Genomic DNA, 14,621 nt, shown 5'->3' on the forward strand with positions numbered 1-14,621 from the left:
GTTATAAAAATCATCTTTTTTTAAAAATTTTTGAAGGATGCTTTATAAGAAATTCTAATTAATGTGTGGTTAAACTTAGGTCATCCATTACTTGGAAAGAAATTCAAGGACTTTGAAAGCCGTTTTAAGAAACCATGAAATAGATTCTGATTCAAATTATTTCCAACAAAAACAATAGATTAAAAACATTATTGCACATTGCCTGGCTCATTGAAAAAATATACTCTGGGGAAACCTTGAAAACTTGCTTCTTTACCAGACTCTAAATATAGCATGATTTAATCACCTGGGTTCTGTATAAAATATGCAAATACACTACTTCATCATTTTTCCACATGCAATGAGAAATACATATTTTAGAAAGAAAAAAATTATTGATGTTAGATTTAGAAAAATATCACCTTTGTCAGTACTTGTAGTCCATTTAATATATGATGTAATTGAGGAATTTTTTTTTATTTTTGTAGATGCTTCTATTTTTCCTAGACAAAAAAAAATACCAACCCCCCCCAAAAAGTGTCATCTCCATGTAACTACAGAATTTCTGAAAATTAAGTTACATGGAACATGTCTCAAATTAGTTTATCTAATTGGAGGCTAGAATGTATATTAGTGCGGGATATTTGATATCAAAAGATGAATATACAAAGTTACTTCTATAAAATGGAATCATCTTAAATATTAGATAATATCTCTTGATTTCTCAGATATATACAAAGTTGGACACAACTCAAATATCAAATAGAGTGTTCAATAGTTAGTCTATGTTTTCCCAGAATAGCATTCTTAGCCATGTAGGGTTTTACTTAAACTGACAAGTATGTATTCTTCACAGTAGAATTATAAGACCATTATAGATTGGTTTGCTATGAAGTTTGCTACTTATGGGAATTAGCTTTAATGCTGCAGTAATAAGTATCACGCTGCAATGAAATTTAGCATGTTTAACACACTATTCATGAAAACGTAAGTGCCATTCTTTTGCACGCTAATAGTAAGTTGTCATTTTGTAGGCCAAAAAGTGCTTGGATATTGGCAATAGTGTATGGTTCAACCCAGTATCATCATTAGCTGAGAGATACACTGGAGTATTCTCTGGAATAATATGCTAATCTCGTGTGGCTTTCAAGAATACATTTGCTCCCTTGTTCGATTATCAATGGTCCCAGAAATATTATCTCATTCGTTAGACTCACGGGAATATTTTAATGATGGTCAGTAATTGCCTTGAGTTCCAGGGCTGTGCTAGTTTCATATGATTACAAACAAGTGTCTTATCAATGTTTGGTGTCAAAGCTGGTTATAGTTCCAGAAAGCCAGATGACATTCTTATAATTCAAGAACGCACAAATTCATAGTAGAATGCTGTGAACTTTGATTCAAAAGCCATCATTGTCATGGAAACTAACTCATAATTTTATGAGTAATTACCTTTATTATCTCTATGGGTATAAGCCTCTTAGAGCTCTAGTTCTTAAGTATTAGATTGTTCTTGATTAAAACTATATATTCAATTTCCTTTCCTTATGTACATTCTATTATTGACTACAAACTAACTGAAAAGCAAAACTGAGTATGAATCCAAACACTACTTCTATTGTAGATTTCTATTTCTTTAATCCTGCAGGTAATAATAATATGTTAGGATTAAACACATAGGACCCAACATTCAGTTCACCCTAATCTAAACAATTCAAGTTATTCATCAGTTGTCAACATGACTTGACTGTTTACAAAAGTGGCCATTAATGGAAAAGTGAAATTTTATTATTGACGAAGCGATTGTTTAGTCACATAATATGGCACATACAGAAGCAGTTCTCATGAAGGTATTTGTTAAATGATCTCTTGGCCTGAATTGATGTTGAAATTGCAGAGACTCTCAGATCTATGACAGTGTACTTGCCAAGGGCATTCAATTTCCTGTGGACGTTGACCAAGAGAACTTGTACAAAAATATAAAATAAATGTACAAGAATATTCCAGAAAAAGGACCTCATGGTGGACTCATTCTCATAGTGGTTTGACATATTCTTAGTTCCATCTCAAGCTTCTGTTGCAATAATCACAGCTCTGTGATAACTATTTACAACCCACACATTGCCAGACATAACTGTTTGTAAGTGTTCATTTGCTTCTTTTGCATTTACATAATTGGTGGATCTTATCCAAGTGTCTGGGGAATGTTGCACCTCATCATTGACAAGCAAAAGAACAGGCTAGCAAGTAGTGGTGCCGGTCATAAAGGCCATATTAAGTCAGTTGTTGGAGGTATTAGCTTGCTTCCAGTCAATAAAATAATTAACTTTACTTAAAGCAGTGAAGTCTAAAGATGTGCCTTATCTTTTCTCATCCACATCATCCATGTTTCTACTTCTCTTGCTTCCCCATTTCCGAACACGATAAGCAACTGATAATTTTTTTTTTAATAAATGAATGTGTTGAAGAAATGTCTGTAACACATAAAAATATACTTTGGATGCAGTTATAATCTATCTAAATCTCACCCCTCCTTCCTTGATCTTTACTGGAAACATTAGTTTTTCCTGGGAGTTATAAGGCTAGAGGTCTGCAGCCTGTGTATATTCCTATCTTAAGATATATCCAAAGACATTTAAAAATTTTTAAGTTTTATTTGTCCTTTTTATTTATTTGCACTCATAATTATTTAATTAAATACCATTTTCTTGCCAATGGTCAATATATTTAATGATAAAACACTAAAGCCATTGAAGATTTTATGTAACAAAAAACAAAGTCTCCTCTCACTGTTTTTACTTAACATTTCTTTTGCAATACTGGGCAATGTAATAGGAGACCAAAAGTAATAAAACATAGCTATTGAACGATGCAAAGATAAAAAAACTATAACTTTTCTTACTTTGGTTTTCTAGGTAGAAAACAAAATCAACAAAATAAAAGACATAACCAGAGCAGTGATTAGAAATAGTTTAGAACTGTGGTTCTCAAGATGTGGTCCCAAGGCCATCTCAGAGGTTTGATGAGGTCAAAGCTGTTTTCCTAATACTAATAAGATGAGGTTTTTTTGTCTTTCCGCTCTCATTCTCTCATGAATGTACAGTGGATTTTTCTAAAGGCTTTGTGAGGTCGTCTCCCAATGTATTGAAGGCAGAAGCCTATATTAGAATCTGTTTTCTATTAACCCAGGCATTTAAGAGATTTTTCAGATTATAAAGCAATGCCCATTTTCTCACTAAACATTTGTTAGTTCTGGAAAACAAAGTTATTTTTTGTAAAAATAAGTTACTTATGTTAACATATAATGGGATTGTTATTTTTGCATGAATTAATCAAAACATTTCAAAAATTAGAAATTCAAATATCATAAATATCAATAGTTATAACTCACATGTACAGAAGCTCATGGATGTCTTTAATAATTCTGAGGACTGTAAAGTAGTTTTGAGGTTTAAAAAACAGAATTGCTGGTGCAGAGAATGGGCAATATATAACATTAATCCGTTAGAATTTAAAATGGAAAATATGAAATACCTAAGAATAACTTTATAGACCTATGTGAAGTTTATAAAAATACTCTGTTCAGGATATTAAAGGGGACTCAATGAATGGAGATTCATACTGTGAAAATTTCACTATTATAATAGTGTTCATTCTCCTTAATTTATAGAGTCCACATACGTCTAAACAACAGATAAGTTAAACCCATGAGAAAGAAAATTTCTATAAAATTTAACTAAATGATTCTAAAGTTTACGCAAGAATAATAGGCTAGTGACTGAAGAAAACATTCTTAAAAGAAGCATAAGGTTGACCTACCTTATCTGATATTAAAGTTAGAGTCAGATGAGAAAAATCAATTAACTCAAAACTAGCCTCATTGTACTGTAAATATATGTATATATATGTATATTTGCTTGCATTTAATGTATGATAAATGAAACAGTTATCAACTTCACTCAGAATAAAAGATACGTAAATGTAAATAATTCTTGCCTATTTGGTAAACATAAAATATTAATATTAGAGATAATATTGAATAGTATTGCCAAGTATCATAAATTGTTGGAGGGGGAGCAATAATAAATTGTAACAGCCTTCTTAGATAACGATACATTAAGTGCTTCAAAATATTCATAATCTTTAATGTGGCAACTTTATTTCCAGAAATCTCTCTTGAGGAAATATTCAGAAATGAAAAAATATTTATATGAAAAAGTTATTATAATAGACAAATTTTAAAATAGCATTATGTCTATGTACTGGGTAGTGATTAAACAAATCTGGTAATGACAAGGAAAAAAATGCATGTAGAATAATAATTTAAAAGAGAATACATTTCATGTATTTCATAAATAAAACTGTAAAAACTGTAGCAAAATACTAGGAGTAGATTTCTTAATATATTAATAGTGATTATCTCTGGATTCTGGAATATGAATAATTTTTATTATCCTCTTTATAACTTTCTGTGTTTTTCTAACTTTTTTACAATGAATATATGTCATTGTTAAAATAAATAAAGCATTACAATTCAATTAACTGTACACACAACTGTTGAATTTTAACCTGTAGATTAAAATAAATGAGATGAATGAGACTATACTGCATTTCAGCTCTAGAATACCTGATTTTTTCTATTTGACAGTAACTTCTTGAATAGTGCCTCTACTATTAACATGGTATAGTTTTTGCCATTCACCAATAAACTTTTAAACCTTAAACAAGTCACCTTACCTCTTTGATCTTTAGTTTCTTTGCCTGTAAAATGAAGTGTCTTCTAATTTTATTTTACTTTTTTAAAGAATTTTTCAAAATTTAGTTTTAGGCAGAGGGGAAGGGAGGGAGAAAGACAGAGAGAGAAATATCAATGTTTGGTTCCCTCTCACATACCCCCTTCTGGGGACCTGGCCCTCAACCCAGGCATGTGCCCTGATTGGGAATCAAACCAGCAACCTTTTGTCTCACAGGCCAGCACTCAATCCCCTTAGCCACACCAGCTAGGGCTAATTTTAAAACCTATAAATTAAGTGATGAAGATTTCTAAAACTCTATTTCTGACAGAATTGTCTTACTCGAACAATCTCTGTCTCTCTTACTGCACATTGTCTCCCAACGGATTCTCTTCTATGTTTAGTGCTTGTGGATCCTCCCTCCCTCATCCCTCCACATCTGATGATTGAAAAGCATTAAAATGTCATCCTCTTTCTGTCTGTTAGTACTGCTCAAGGCAACATCCAGAGCCTAGTGTCCCTATGTGAATATTGTTGACTGATTGTTCCCTGTGGGTCTTTGGTGATACTCATGGTCATAGAACTTACGAAAATCTGTAGATATTATAAGAATCTAGATATAAATGGACTGACTTAAGTTTGACAGTAAATTGCTATTGCCTTTGCCTTCTCATCTTAGCCTGTTTTGTTGGACCTCATTGATATATACTCTCTATAGTTACACACATTCCAGGCTTGGCTACATATGTGTAACATTCAAAATGATTAGGACTTTGGAAATATGTGTGTGTGTGTGTGTGTGTGTGTGTGTGTTTTGAAACCATTATGTATTATTTAAATTGCAGTTTGCCATCTGATATTTTCATTCTGTGGTGTTTACTAAAAATAAATTGCTACATTTAGTTGTTAATGTAAATAAGTCACTAAATATGCTAATAGATGATAATATGAATGTATATTGGTACCATATGATGAACTTCATGCAAATTCACTCACTTAATATCAAATATAATTGAATTTATTAAATTCTCTAGTATAAAGTTATAATAATTTTGTATACTTTAAGTGCAAAGCCAAATCTTAGAATTGAATCTCTTTGTCTAATTAGTCATCTGGGGTGGATTATATGCTATTTGATGCTTTCATGTGATTCATGTGTACTGATGAATTTCTTTTTAAACTTGCAGCAAATAGTGGCAGCAATAAATGCAGGGATTATACCGTTAGGAAACACCTCCAATCAAATCAGTCACTGGGACTTGGGAAGTTCCTTCTTCTTTGCTGGCACTGTTATTACAACCATAGGTAGGAGACAACTTATTTTGTTTTTGTTTTTGTTTTTTTTTAAATTTGGTACAGTTTGTGAGCTAAAATTTATTTGTTTGAACTTTTTTTTAACAGTCGGTCAAATGGTCTATATATGGTAGAAACTAGATTTTAGTAAATTTATATAGGAAAGAGGGTTTAAAGGTTTGAACAAGGAATGGTGGAAATGAGTTAGTTATTGTTTTAGAATAGTGAGTTGAGTTTAAAATATGTATGAAACTCAAGAGCAGTGCATTTGACATCTGACTAATGGATAGGAACTGCATGGAATGGCTTAAATTATAATTGTGGGGGGGGTCAAGTAGTTTTGAGTTTTCTTGCATCTTTGAGTCTTTGTCTGTAGAAAGAATGAATTGGAGTACAATTTTGACCTTTTTTTCATTATTTGATATCAACTTTTTCAATTTATAAATTTTAACTCTGCAGTATTTCAACAGATTGTTCTTGTTTTTATATATGTCTATAATAATTACTTCACAGCTTCCTTTTTATCCATTATGTGTTTCCCAAATAGCATGCATACATATATAAATGCTGAACTATGAGGATTACAAAAAGAATTAAAATTTAAACCCTTGCTCTTTTGCCTTTTAATCATGTCATTTGTTATGTTGAAAGAGTATATAATGACATGTGGTCTCCTTTTCGGGCTCGAGTGTGCGCATACCCAGCATCTTCTGGGAAGTAGAATGGGTACATGTGAATGACTTCTCTCCTGTTAGTCATTCAGTGCCCAAGAAATATCCAGAGGATATAAACACAGACCCCATTGCACAGCCGTATTTGCCGTGCTGTGGGGACCATATTATAGCCATCTTATTTAGTGGGAAAAGGTCATTTTAAACCATAATTTTCAAGACAGGGAAGGAAATAGGCTCATCACAATTATGAAGGAATTTTAAGAAAAAATGTGCAGAACTAAGGTCTGCCCTTCCACACATGCTTGTGATGAGATTTCCTCTCAGGGGCCTGATCTCTGATTTTTGGGATGTGAATTAATATTCTAAAAATTTTAATTTTTTTCTTTGATGTTAGTGACAAATGACAAAGTATAAAAGGTTTTCAAATTGGGACTTTATATCAAAGTCCTAAATGAGAAAACATGAACAATTTATGGATGAACGCTTGCTTAAAATTTGCCTCTGAGAGGAATTTGTAGTGACCCGTCATTCTGTGAATCCACTGTAATACTTTTGTGCTGGATCACTTGCCAGTGAAGTAAATACCTTAGCATGTTGATTTTTGCCTTTGTTATGAGGTCAAGGAACTGTGTTTACTCTTACATTTCCATTAGCTAGGTCAAAAAGTTGTGTGGCTGTGAAAATCTGGAAGAATGGCAACCTTGATTTCTAACCATAATGACAGGTTAACTTTGGAATTTAGACGTCTTGGTCATTTCTACTATGGAAATGACTGTTTATTGTGTAAACTACTTAGAGTCGGGAAGGAAAAAAAGCGCACAGACTGAGTGAGAATGGTTTGCCTCTGCCCAATGAAAACTCAGAAGTCCAAGTTATAACTCATCGTGACCACCACTAAATTATTGCACAAGAGACTGAGTCATTATACAGACTTACTGTTGCATCTCATGTTTATAAACAGTCTCATTTTTCGAATCCCAAATTCAGTAAGTTTTGCAGACATATCCTTTAACACATGAAAAAAATAAACCATTATTACCAGCCTTACCTCAAATTATAGCCATCAAGCACAGTAACTGATTATTTAGGTTGTTTAGGTAGCTGCCTGGCAGCCCAGGCCTCCTACTGTTCCATCTCGGGCTTTAGTTTTAGGTGGATTAAGTTATTCCAGGTCATCCACATTTATTTCATGATCTTTTACTCCTAGGTCAAGGCTACCTCCTCTGAACTTGGGCTGGATCAGGGGTGTCCAACCTGTAGCCTGCAAGTCACATGTGTCTCAGAATGGCTATGAATATGGCCCAATACAAAATTGTACATTTACTAAAGTATTATGAGATTATTTTTTTGTGATTACTTAGTGCAATGTATTTAACGTGTGGCCCAAGACAACTCTTCTTCTTCCAGTGTGGTCCAGAGGTGCCAAAAGGTTTGGCACACCCTAGGCACTAGGTTATGGCCTAGGGCTGGGTAAATTTTGACCTATTTCATAGGCGTGCATTTGATATCCAAATCATTATTCAATCAAATTTAAAGTATAATTACTAGTACTGCTAATGATAATAATTGTGTGAGCCTTGATGTGGTTTTTAGCAGTCATAGGAATTGTAACTTCTAGCATTATCTACATTGTATTAGTTATTTAAAAATAGAACTTGAGACAGTTTTGGAGAATAAATTGCAGCGGGTTTTATAAGATGCCTGATATAGGTAGTGCTTCATGGAACTGCATTGGCTGCAGTTGTCCAAGATTTTTTATTCAATGTTATTGATTTGCCTAAGAAGCCAAAGTGACCTCTGCTATTCAATGGGAATATGCCCAAGAGAAGTTCCATTACACAAAATGGATTATGAACATTTAGGGACTAATTTTAGAGAATCTCTTCATGTGTCTATGTCCTCTTTCCAAAAATCATACCCTTCCAAACTCTTCACAAATACCATTCCACCGTTGTACAGACTAAAGTCCATTTTTAACCATTCTCTCTCTCTCATACTTCACTTTCAGTCGATTCTGTCAGCTCTTCCTTTGGAGGAGATCCATAATTTGACTACTGCTCACCACTCAAACTGCTACCACTTTGGTCCAAGACAGCATCGTCCCGCTGATAACATCCCTGTAGAAAGGAGCTTCTGCTCAGAACCTTCTGTGGTTTCCAACTCAATCAGAGCAAAAACCATACTTCATTGCCTCTCTCACCATAGCCACAAGTTCTGTGAGGTCCAGGGATTTTTAGAGGTTTGAGTCTTTTCTCCATTCCCAGTGCCTGACACATAGTGGATGCTTAATAATTACTTTTTGGAATTAAAAACAAATAGGCATTCTAAATGGTATGAACTCTGGCTTATTAGACATGACATAATACTAAGTTGTTATCTATCATACTAAATTCTTAGCGCTTTCAATATATTACATTACTAACTTCTTTTGTTTGTTCATTTGTTGATTCAACAAATAATAAAAAACTATCACTCTGCTACTTTCATGATAAAAGATAAATTGCTTGCGTTTAAGTTGCGTACAGGCTGGTCGAGGGGCCAGTGGGCCAATAAGCATTTACCATATAGTGTGTCAATTGCATTTAAGAGCATTTAATGGGAATGGACAGGAGTGACACTTTCCATAGATATTGGCATAGGTGGGTAGGTAAGGAAGCGGCAAGGAATACTTCCCTTCCCTTAGTAAATGTCCTGTTTGAGACTGGAAAGACAGTAGGAATTTTCCAGGTGAATACAGGTGGAAAGGGAACATTTGAGACATTGGGAATTCATGTGGGCAAATACGTTCCATTTGGGAATTGCAGGTCCCCATTGCCTAGAATCATTGTTTGTTGTTGGAGGGATTCATGTTCAGGGCCATGTAAATTAGTGAGTCAGTGTAAGTACCTTTGGTTGGATTGGTGCTGCTTCTGCCATTGCCAGGGGTGTAAAGGACACGGTTTCTGCCTACAGTCCAGTTTGCAAGATAAAATTTACACATATGAAATAACTGAAGAATAGCAGAAACAGGTATAATTCCACGTTACTTGGAACCATGGTTTCAGTGCCATAAGAACTGAGACAGGAAAGATCACGTGGGCTGGAACTGAGAGGAAGGGCTTAATAAGAGGAGTTGAATGTGAACTATGCTTTGAAGAAAAAGTTTTGCTTTCGATTGATGAAGAGGAAAGAGCCTCCAAGTCTGTGACGTGGCTACGCAAAAATGCAGAGAGAGGAATGAACTTGATTTATTTTGATGATAAAATAGTAAGTATTTGAGTATGCCAGAGGAATTGTTTAAAGGAATAGTCGGAAATATTGTTGACCGATTCAGATGGGAAAACTACAGTTGACTATAATTTGAGTTTTGTGAATTTTGGACTTACTGTAGGACAGGACATGGATTTGTTTTCATTTTTGGCAAATGAGGGGCAGGGTAAAAGTGACATTAGAAGGAGTGTCTGTCAGGAAGAGGCTACATGGAGACTGGCAGCTAAGAGGGCAATTAGGAGGCATTTCAGTGCCCATGGAAGGGGCATGAGAGAATTGACTGGGGCGACCGGAGTTGCTGTTGAACAGTAAGAGTAAGACAAAATGTGAAAATAATTAGATGTAGGAATCAGCAGACTTTGGTGACCAACAACGAAGAGAGGAGTCAAAGTGTTGAATATTGAGGTGTGTGTTTAAGCAGCAAACTTGCAATTCATAAAGAGCCCTAGTCAAGCCTATGAAGAAAAAGGAGGAAAAAAATGGCCAAGATTTTATATGTTGTGATAAATGAGGAAGCTTCATTTTAGGAGCCCCCCACTTCAATTTTTATTTGTTTATTTTTTTAAATTTAGACAGACTAGGAATACGGGTGGGCAGGCTCCCTCTCAGAGCTCATATCAGGACTGAAGAGTCCAACAATCAATTATTAGCACATTAAAAACCAAGACCATTACTGATGGTCATAAATACTATACAAGAAGTTCACGTGCATTGATAGCGAGTGGATAGTGGAGCTGGGTAGAGGGTGGGGGATGTTCTAGAGGAGACAGAATCAGGACCTCTGAGCAGGTGACATTTAAGCTGAAACCTTGAGGATGGGAAGAAAGCCGCTAGGTAAAGAACAGTGAGTGCCAAACAAGTTCAGGCAAAGGGCTCAGCAATGGCAAAGACCCTGGAAAGGGCAGATTGGGGCATGTTCAAGGAATACGGATGGGTCCATGTGTCAGAGGCTAGAAGAAGCAAGGTTGGCAAGATTACTGTATTTTGCCATGTATAATGCACACTTTTCTAGCTCAAATTTTTAAGGGAAAAATAAGGATGCGCATTATACATGGGTATAATGATTATATACTGTGGATATAATAATGGGCCCCTTGTATACTGCGCGCAGAAATGTGGGTGAGCATTACACATGGCAAAATATGGTAACAAGAGCCACAGTGTGTAGGACCTGGTAGGTCAAGACAACACTCTGAATTCAGAGGGAAGTCAGGAAGGGTAAACACAGAAGAGAGAGATATCACGTGACTCAAGCTGCCATTCAGAGGGCAAAGAGGGGAGCAGGGAGAAGGTTATTGCATTCCCCCATAGATGAGAAGATGCTCACCTGAACTAAGGACGTGACGGTGAGGAGGGTGAAAAGTGGACAGATACATGACTAAAAAAAGAAAGTTTACTGATGGACATATACTTGTCTCTGAGAAGACTGCCATAGGGGCATTAGTATTTTAAACTTTGTTATTTTAGAGCTAATCGAAAATTGCTTATACTGTAGGAGAGGCTATTGGCAAAATGATGTAATGGACAACTGTATTCCATTTTGAGGTCAATTTAAAGCTTGGAATAAAATGGAGGATGATTTTATTACCTGAAAGCATTAACTATAATAAAATTTTCCCCAGTGGAAAGTAAATTGGAATGCCAGGGCTGAGGTCTGCCCAAGCTTATCACTCCATCATCCTGATCTCTGAGTGTCAGAATGCATAACCTCAAGGGCACCGCTATGGTCTACAGCAGCTCTATGATCCGAAAGCATCACGTTAAGTCTTATGGAAAGCCTTTCCTTGGAGTAGCCGTTTCATAGTTACAAAGGACTCTTGTTTTCTACCACTTGAGTATAGAGATTGAATTCATTTATGCAGTTTCTTTGTTTAGTATTCCTGTATTTTGAACCAGCCACGGGGACTTTTAATTTGCTTTTACCTAAGTTGAATTGCTAATGTGGTTAGGACAATTGTCACAGGGTTACTCTGAGCCCATATTTTGCCTAAGTAGTAAAAGGCTTAATGATTAGAATAATAAACAACATTTTAAAAAATGGGGAAAAATTAAAAATATGGAGTAATTTGAACAAACCGTTCCAGATTTTTATCCAGATTTGTATCTTTTTATTAGAAGAGGCCAATTTTGGAAATTCAGAGGGTATATTGCAAACTGTGAAGCCTTATACATGTCTTCAGCAAGGAGTCTAGGACCTTGTTGTTGGATATTGCGGAAAACTGCAACTTACAGGGTGAGGGAAAAATTGTAGGAGTGTTTTCTGTTCAATTTTGTGGTCTTAAGGAGCGTCTGTCTGAACTTGGAAGTGAAGACACTTGAAGCGGTGGTGTAGAATTTGCCAGTGAGCACTTTCCCAGGGGATGAGGTCATTGCAACTTTGGTGGTTGGGTGTTATCTTATTAATTTCATACACCCATAATTCTGTGGCATTTCACTAGCCTCCTGGCTGTTCTCAGAAAACTGCATATTGGATTTTGGAAACCCATTTTAAAGAAAAGTTAAGGTTCTTTGAGGCAGCTTAAAAGGCCAATAATCTTGCAAAGTGACTTCCAGCCTTAACTCTACAATCTCATTGCATTTTTCTTTCTGCCAGATTGTTCAAGTGTATGCTTATTTTTCCAAAACGGGGAACTCAGGTGTTGGGCAGTTGAAATGCAGATGTTGAAATTAAGAAATTGTTTTAAGTTTTTGATTTCCTGTTTCTCTTCTCATCGACTTAAATTCATGGAAATAATACCTATCTTGGGATATTAACAACGTGTGTTTCTGCCATTCAAAATCTTCATGTAGATTTATTTATTTCCTAAGTTAAAATGCATGTCTCAGAGAATATGTGTTAAGTTTGCAGAGTTCAAAATGAAATTTGATAGGCAATAAAGCTGAATTATTGCACTAATAGTGTTGTAGACTCCAAAGCAATCATGAGATAGATTAGTCACCTTTTTTATTACATATGTATGTTACATCAGTGACAAAGAGGTTCAGTTCAAAGCATCTAGTTCTCAGAATCCTAGAATCCTGTGCTTGTTGGAAGGATTAGGGATATAATGGTATCTGGAGTGAAAAGGTTTCTTTTTTTTTTTTTTGGTAGGAGAACACAGAGCAAGAGAATATAGGTCTAACAGAAACTGGAAGTCCCAGTGGGAGTAGGGCTGGCTATGGTATCAGCATAGTAGTCATTCATATCTTGGGTGTGTTCAAGTAGGAATTGCTCATATTCTGAAACAAAATACACTTTACTATATCTCTGCATACTTTTGAAAAGTTTCCTATAACATCTGTCAAGTTTTGTGAAAAAAATATGCAAAAATTGGAAGCAAAGAATTATCATGATTTTCATGCCATGAATAAATACAGAAACTACTTTTTCTTGTCTTTTTCCGCCTTCTGAACCACTGAAATCCAGCACTGTTTGTCATAAATTATAGATTTTATAGAGCAGCTGACTGACCACCAGCTATGCAGGTATGGCTCTGGATGTGATTAAAACTAGGTGAGATGATTATCAGAAAAATACTTTTTGTAACTGTCTCAAGTATTTCATTTGATAAGGAAGGAATGTAATAACATTTGTGTGGGCCTGTCTGCTTTCAGCTAGTAATTATGCTACATAGTTCCGAGCCTTTTTAAAAAAAAGTTTTTAGACTTGTGCAATCCGACTCTTGGAAAATTGGCATTGTTATTTACGTGGTACTGTAAATATAGCATGATATTTACAAAAGAAGTACCTGTGCTGAGTGAGGGTCATGTGTAAGTATTGTGGTTTGTATGCGCACCAAGCACAATGCAGACCTCACTGATTCTAAACAAAAAGGAATTCCATGCAGCCAGCTCTTGATTCTGATGTCCCATTGGGGGAAATACAGGCTGAGGCAAAAGTAGGTTTACAATTGTTTGTATGGAAAATAATACAATAATTAAAAAATAATAATGCAAGAATAAACTGTTTCACATACTCACAACTGAAAACCTACTTTTGTCCTCTGCTGTATTGACAATATGAACAATGGAAAGTCACAGGTAATCTAAAAATACCCATTAATTGCTAATCTTAAATTTATTCCTCTTCCCACCTTCATTTTTCTTTTTCTTTTTTCTTTTTTGTGGGCTAGTTGAGTGTTATACGTGTCCTGTCTATGCTTAGGTTTCCCTTAGTAAATCTGCTAATGCAGTGAATTTCTTATAGGCAAGCAGCAAGAAAAGAAGAAAGAAAAGAAGACGTATAAAATATGCCATAATCTGCCTCAATAGCTTCTGTTCAAAAAGAATGCATGTATTAGTAGGTAAATTCAGTGATGTCTGTCAGCACCTTAATGGAAACTGTGCTGTAATTTAATTTGATGCATAAAAAATAAGTGTAGACATGATCTCCTAATAAATACCAAACTACAAGTATATAACGCATTGTACATATTTATGCAGACACGTAGCTTGGTATTATTTACATAGTATAGCTTAGAGTGAAAATATTTCTCCCTATTTTTCTAAAGGAGTGATAGAGGTGAAGGAACGTCAGATTTCACTTCAGAAAACTTAAGTTTAGGGTTTGTCTTTGCTATGAGCTAGGGTTGTAGTCTTGAGCAAATCACAGTTCCCTTATCCCTAATTTTATCATTTGTCAAATGGGGCTAGCGCTTCTCACAATCAGAGTTGTTGCGAAGGTTAAATAAGATCACGGATGTGACAATAGTTT

At 35.0% G+C, this 14,621-nt stretch overlaps 1 protein-coding gene across 2 annotated transcripts in view; it reads left to right on the top strand.

Annotated features, from left to right (window-relative positions):
• Positions 1-14,621, top strand: part of KCNK2 (potassium two pore domain channel subfamily K member 2) — a 90,590-nt gene that overhangs the window by 13,698 nt on the left and 62,271 nt on the right. For both annotated transcript variants that reach the window (XM_054587527.1, XM_054587528.1), the window contains one exon: positions 5,900-6,017. In XM_054587527.1, coding sequence (XP_054443502.1) covers positions 5,900-6,017 — 118 coding nt within the window. The remainder of the gene's footprint in view (positions 1-5,899; positions 6,018-14,621) is intronic.

Source organism: Pteronotus mesoamericanus, unplaced genomic scaffold (genome assembly GCF_021234165.1).
Source record: "Pteronotus mesoamericanus isolate MK-2021 breed Mesoamerican mustached bat unplaced genomic scaffold, CSHL_Meso_final scaffold_1186, whole genome shotgun sequence".
NCBI lineage: Eukaryota > Metazoa > Chordata > Mammalia > Chiroptera > Mormoopidae > Pteronotus > Pteronotus mesoamericanus.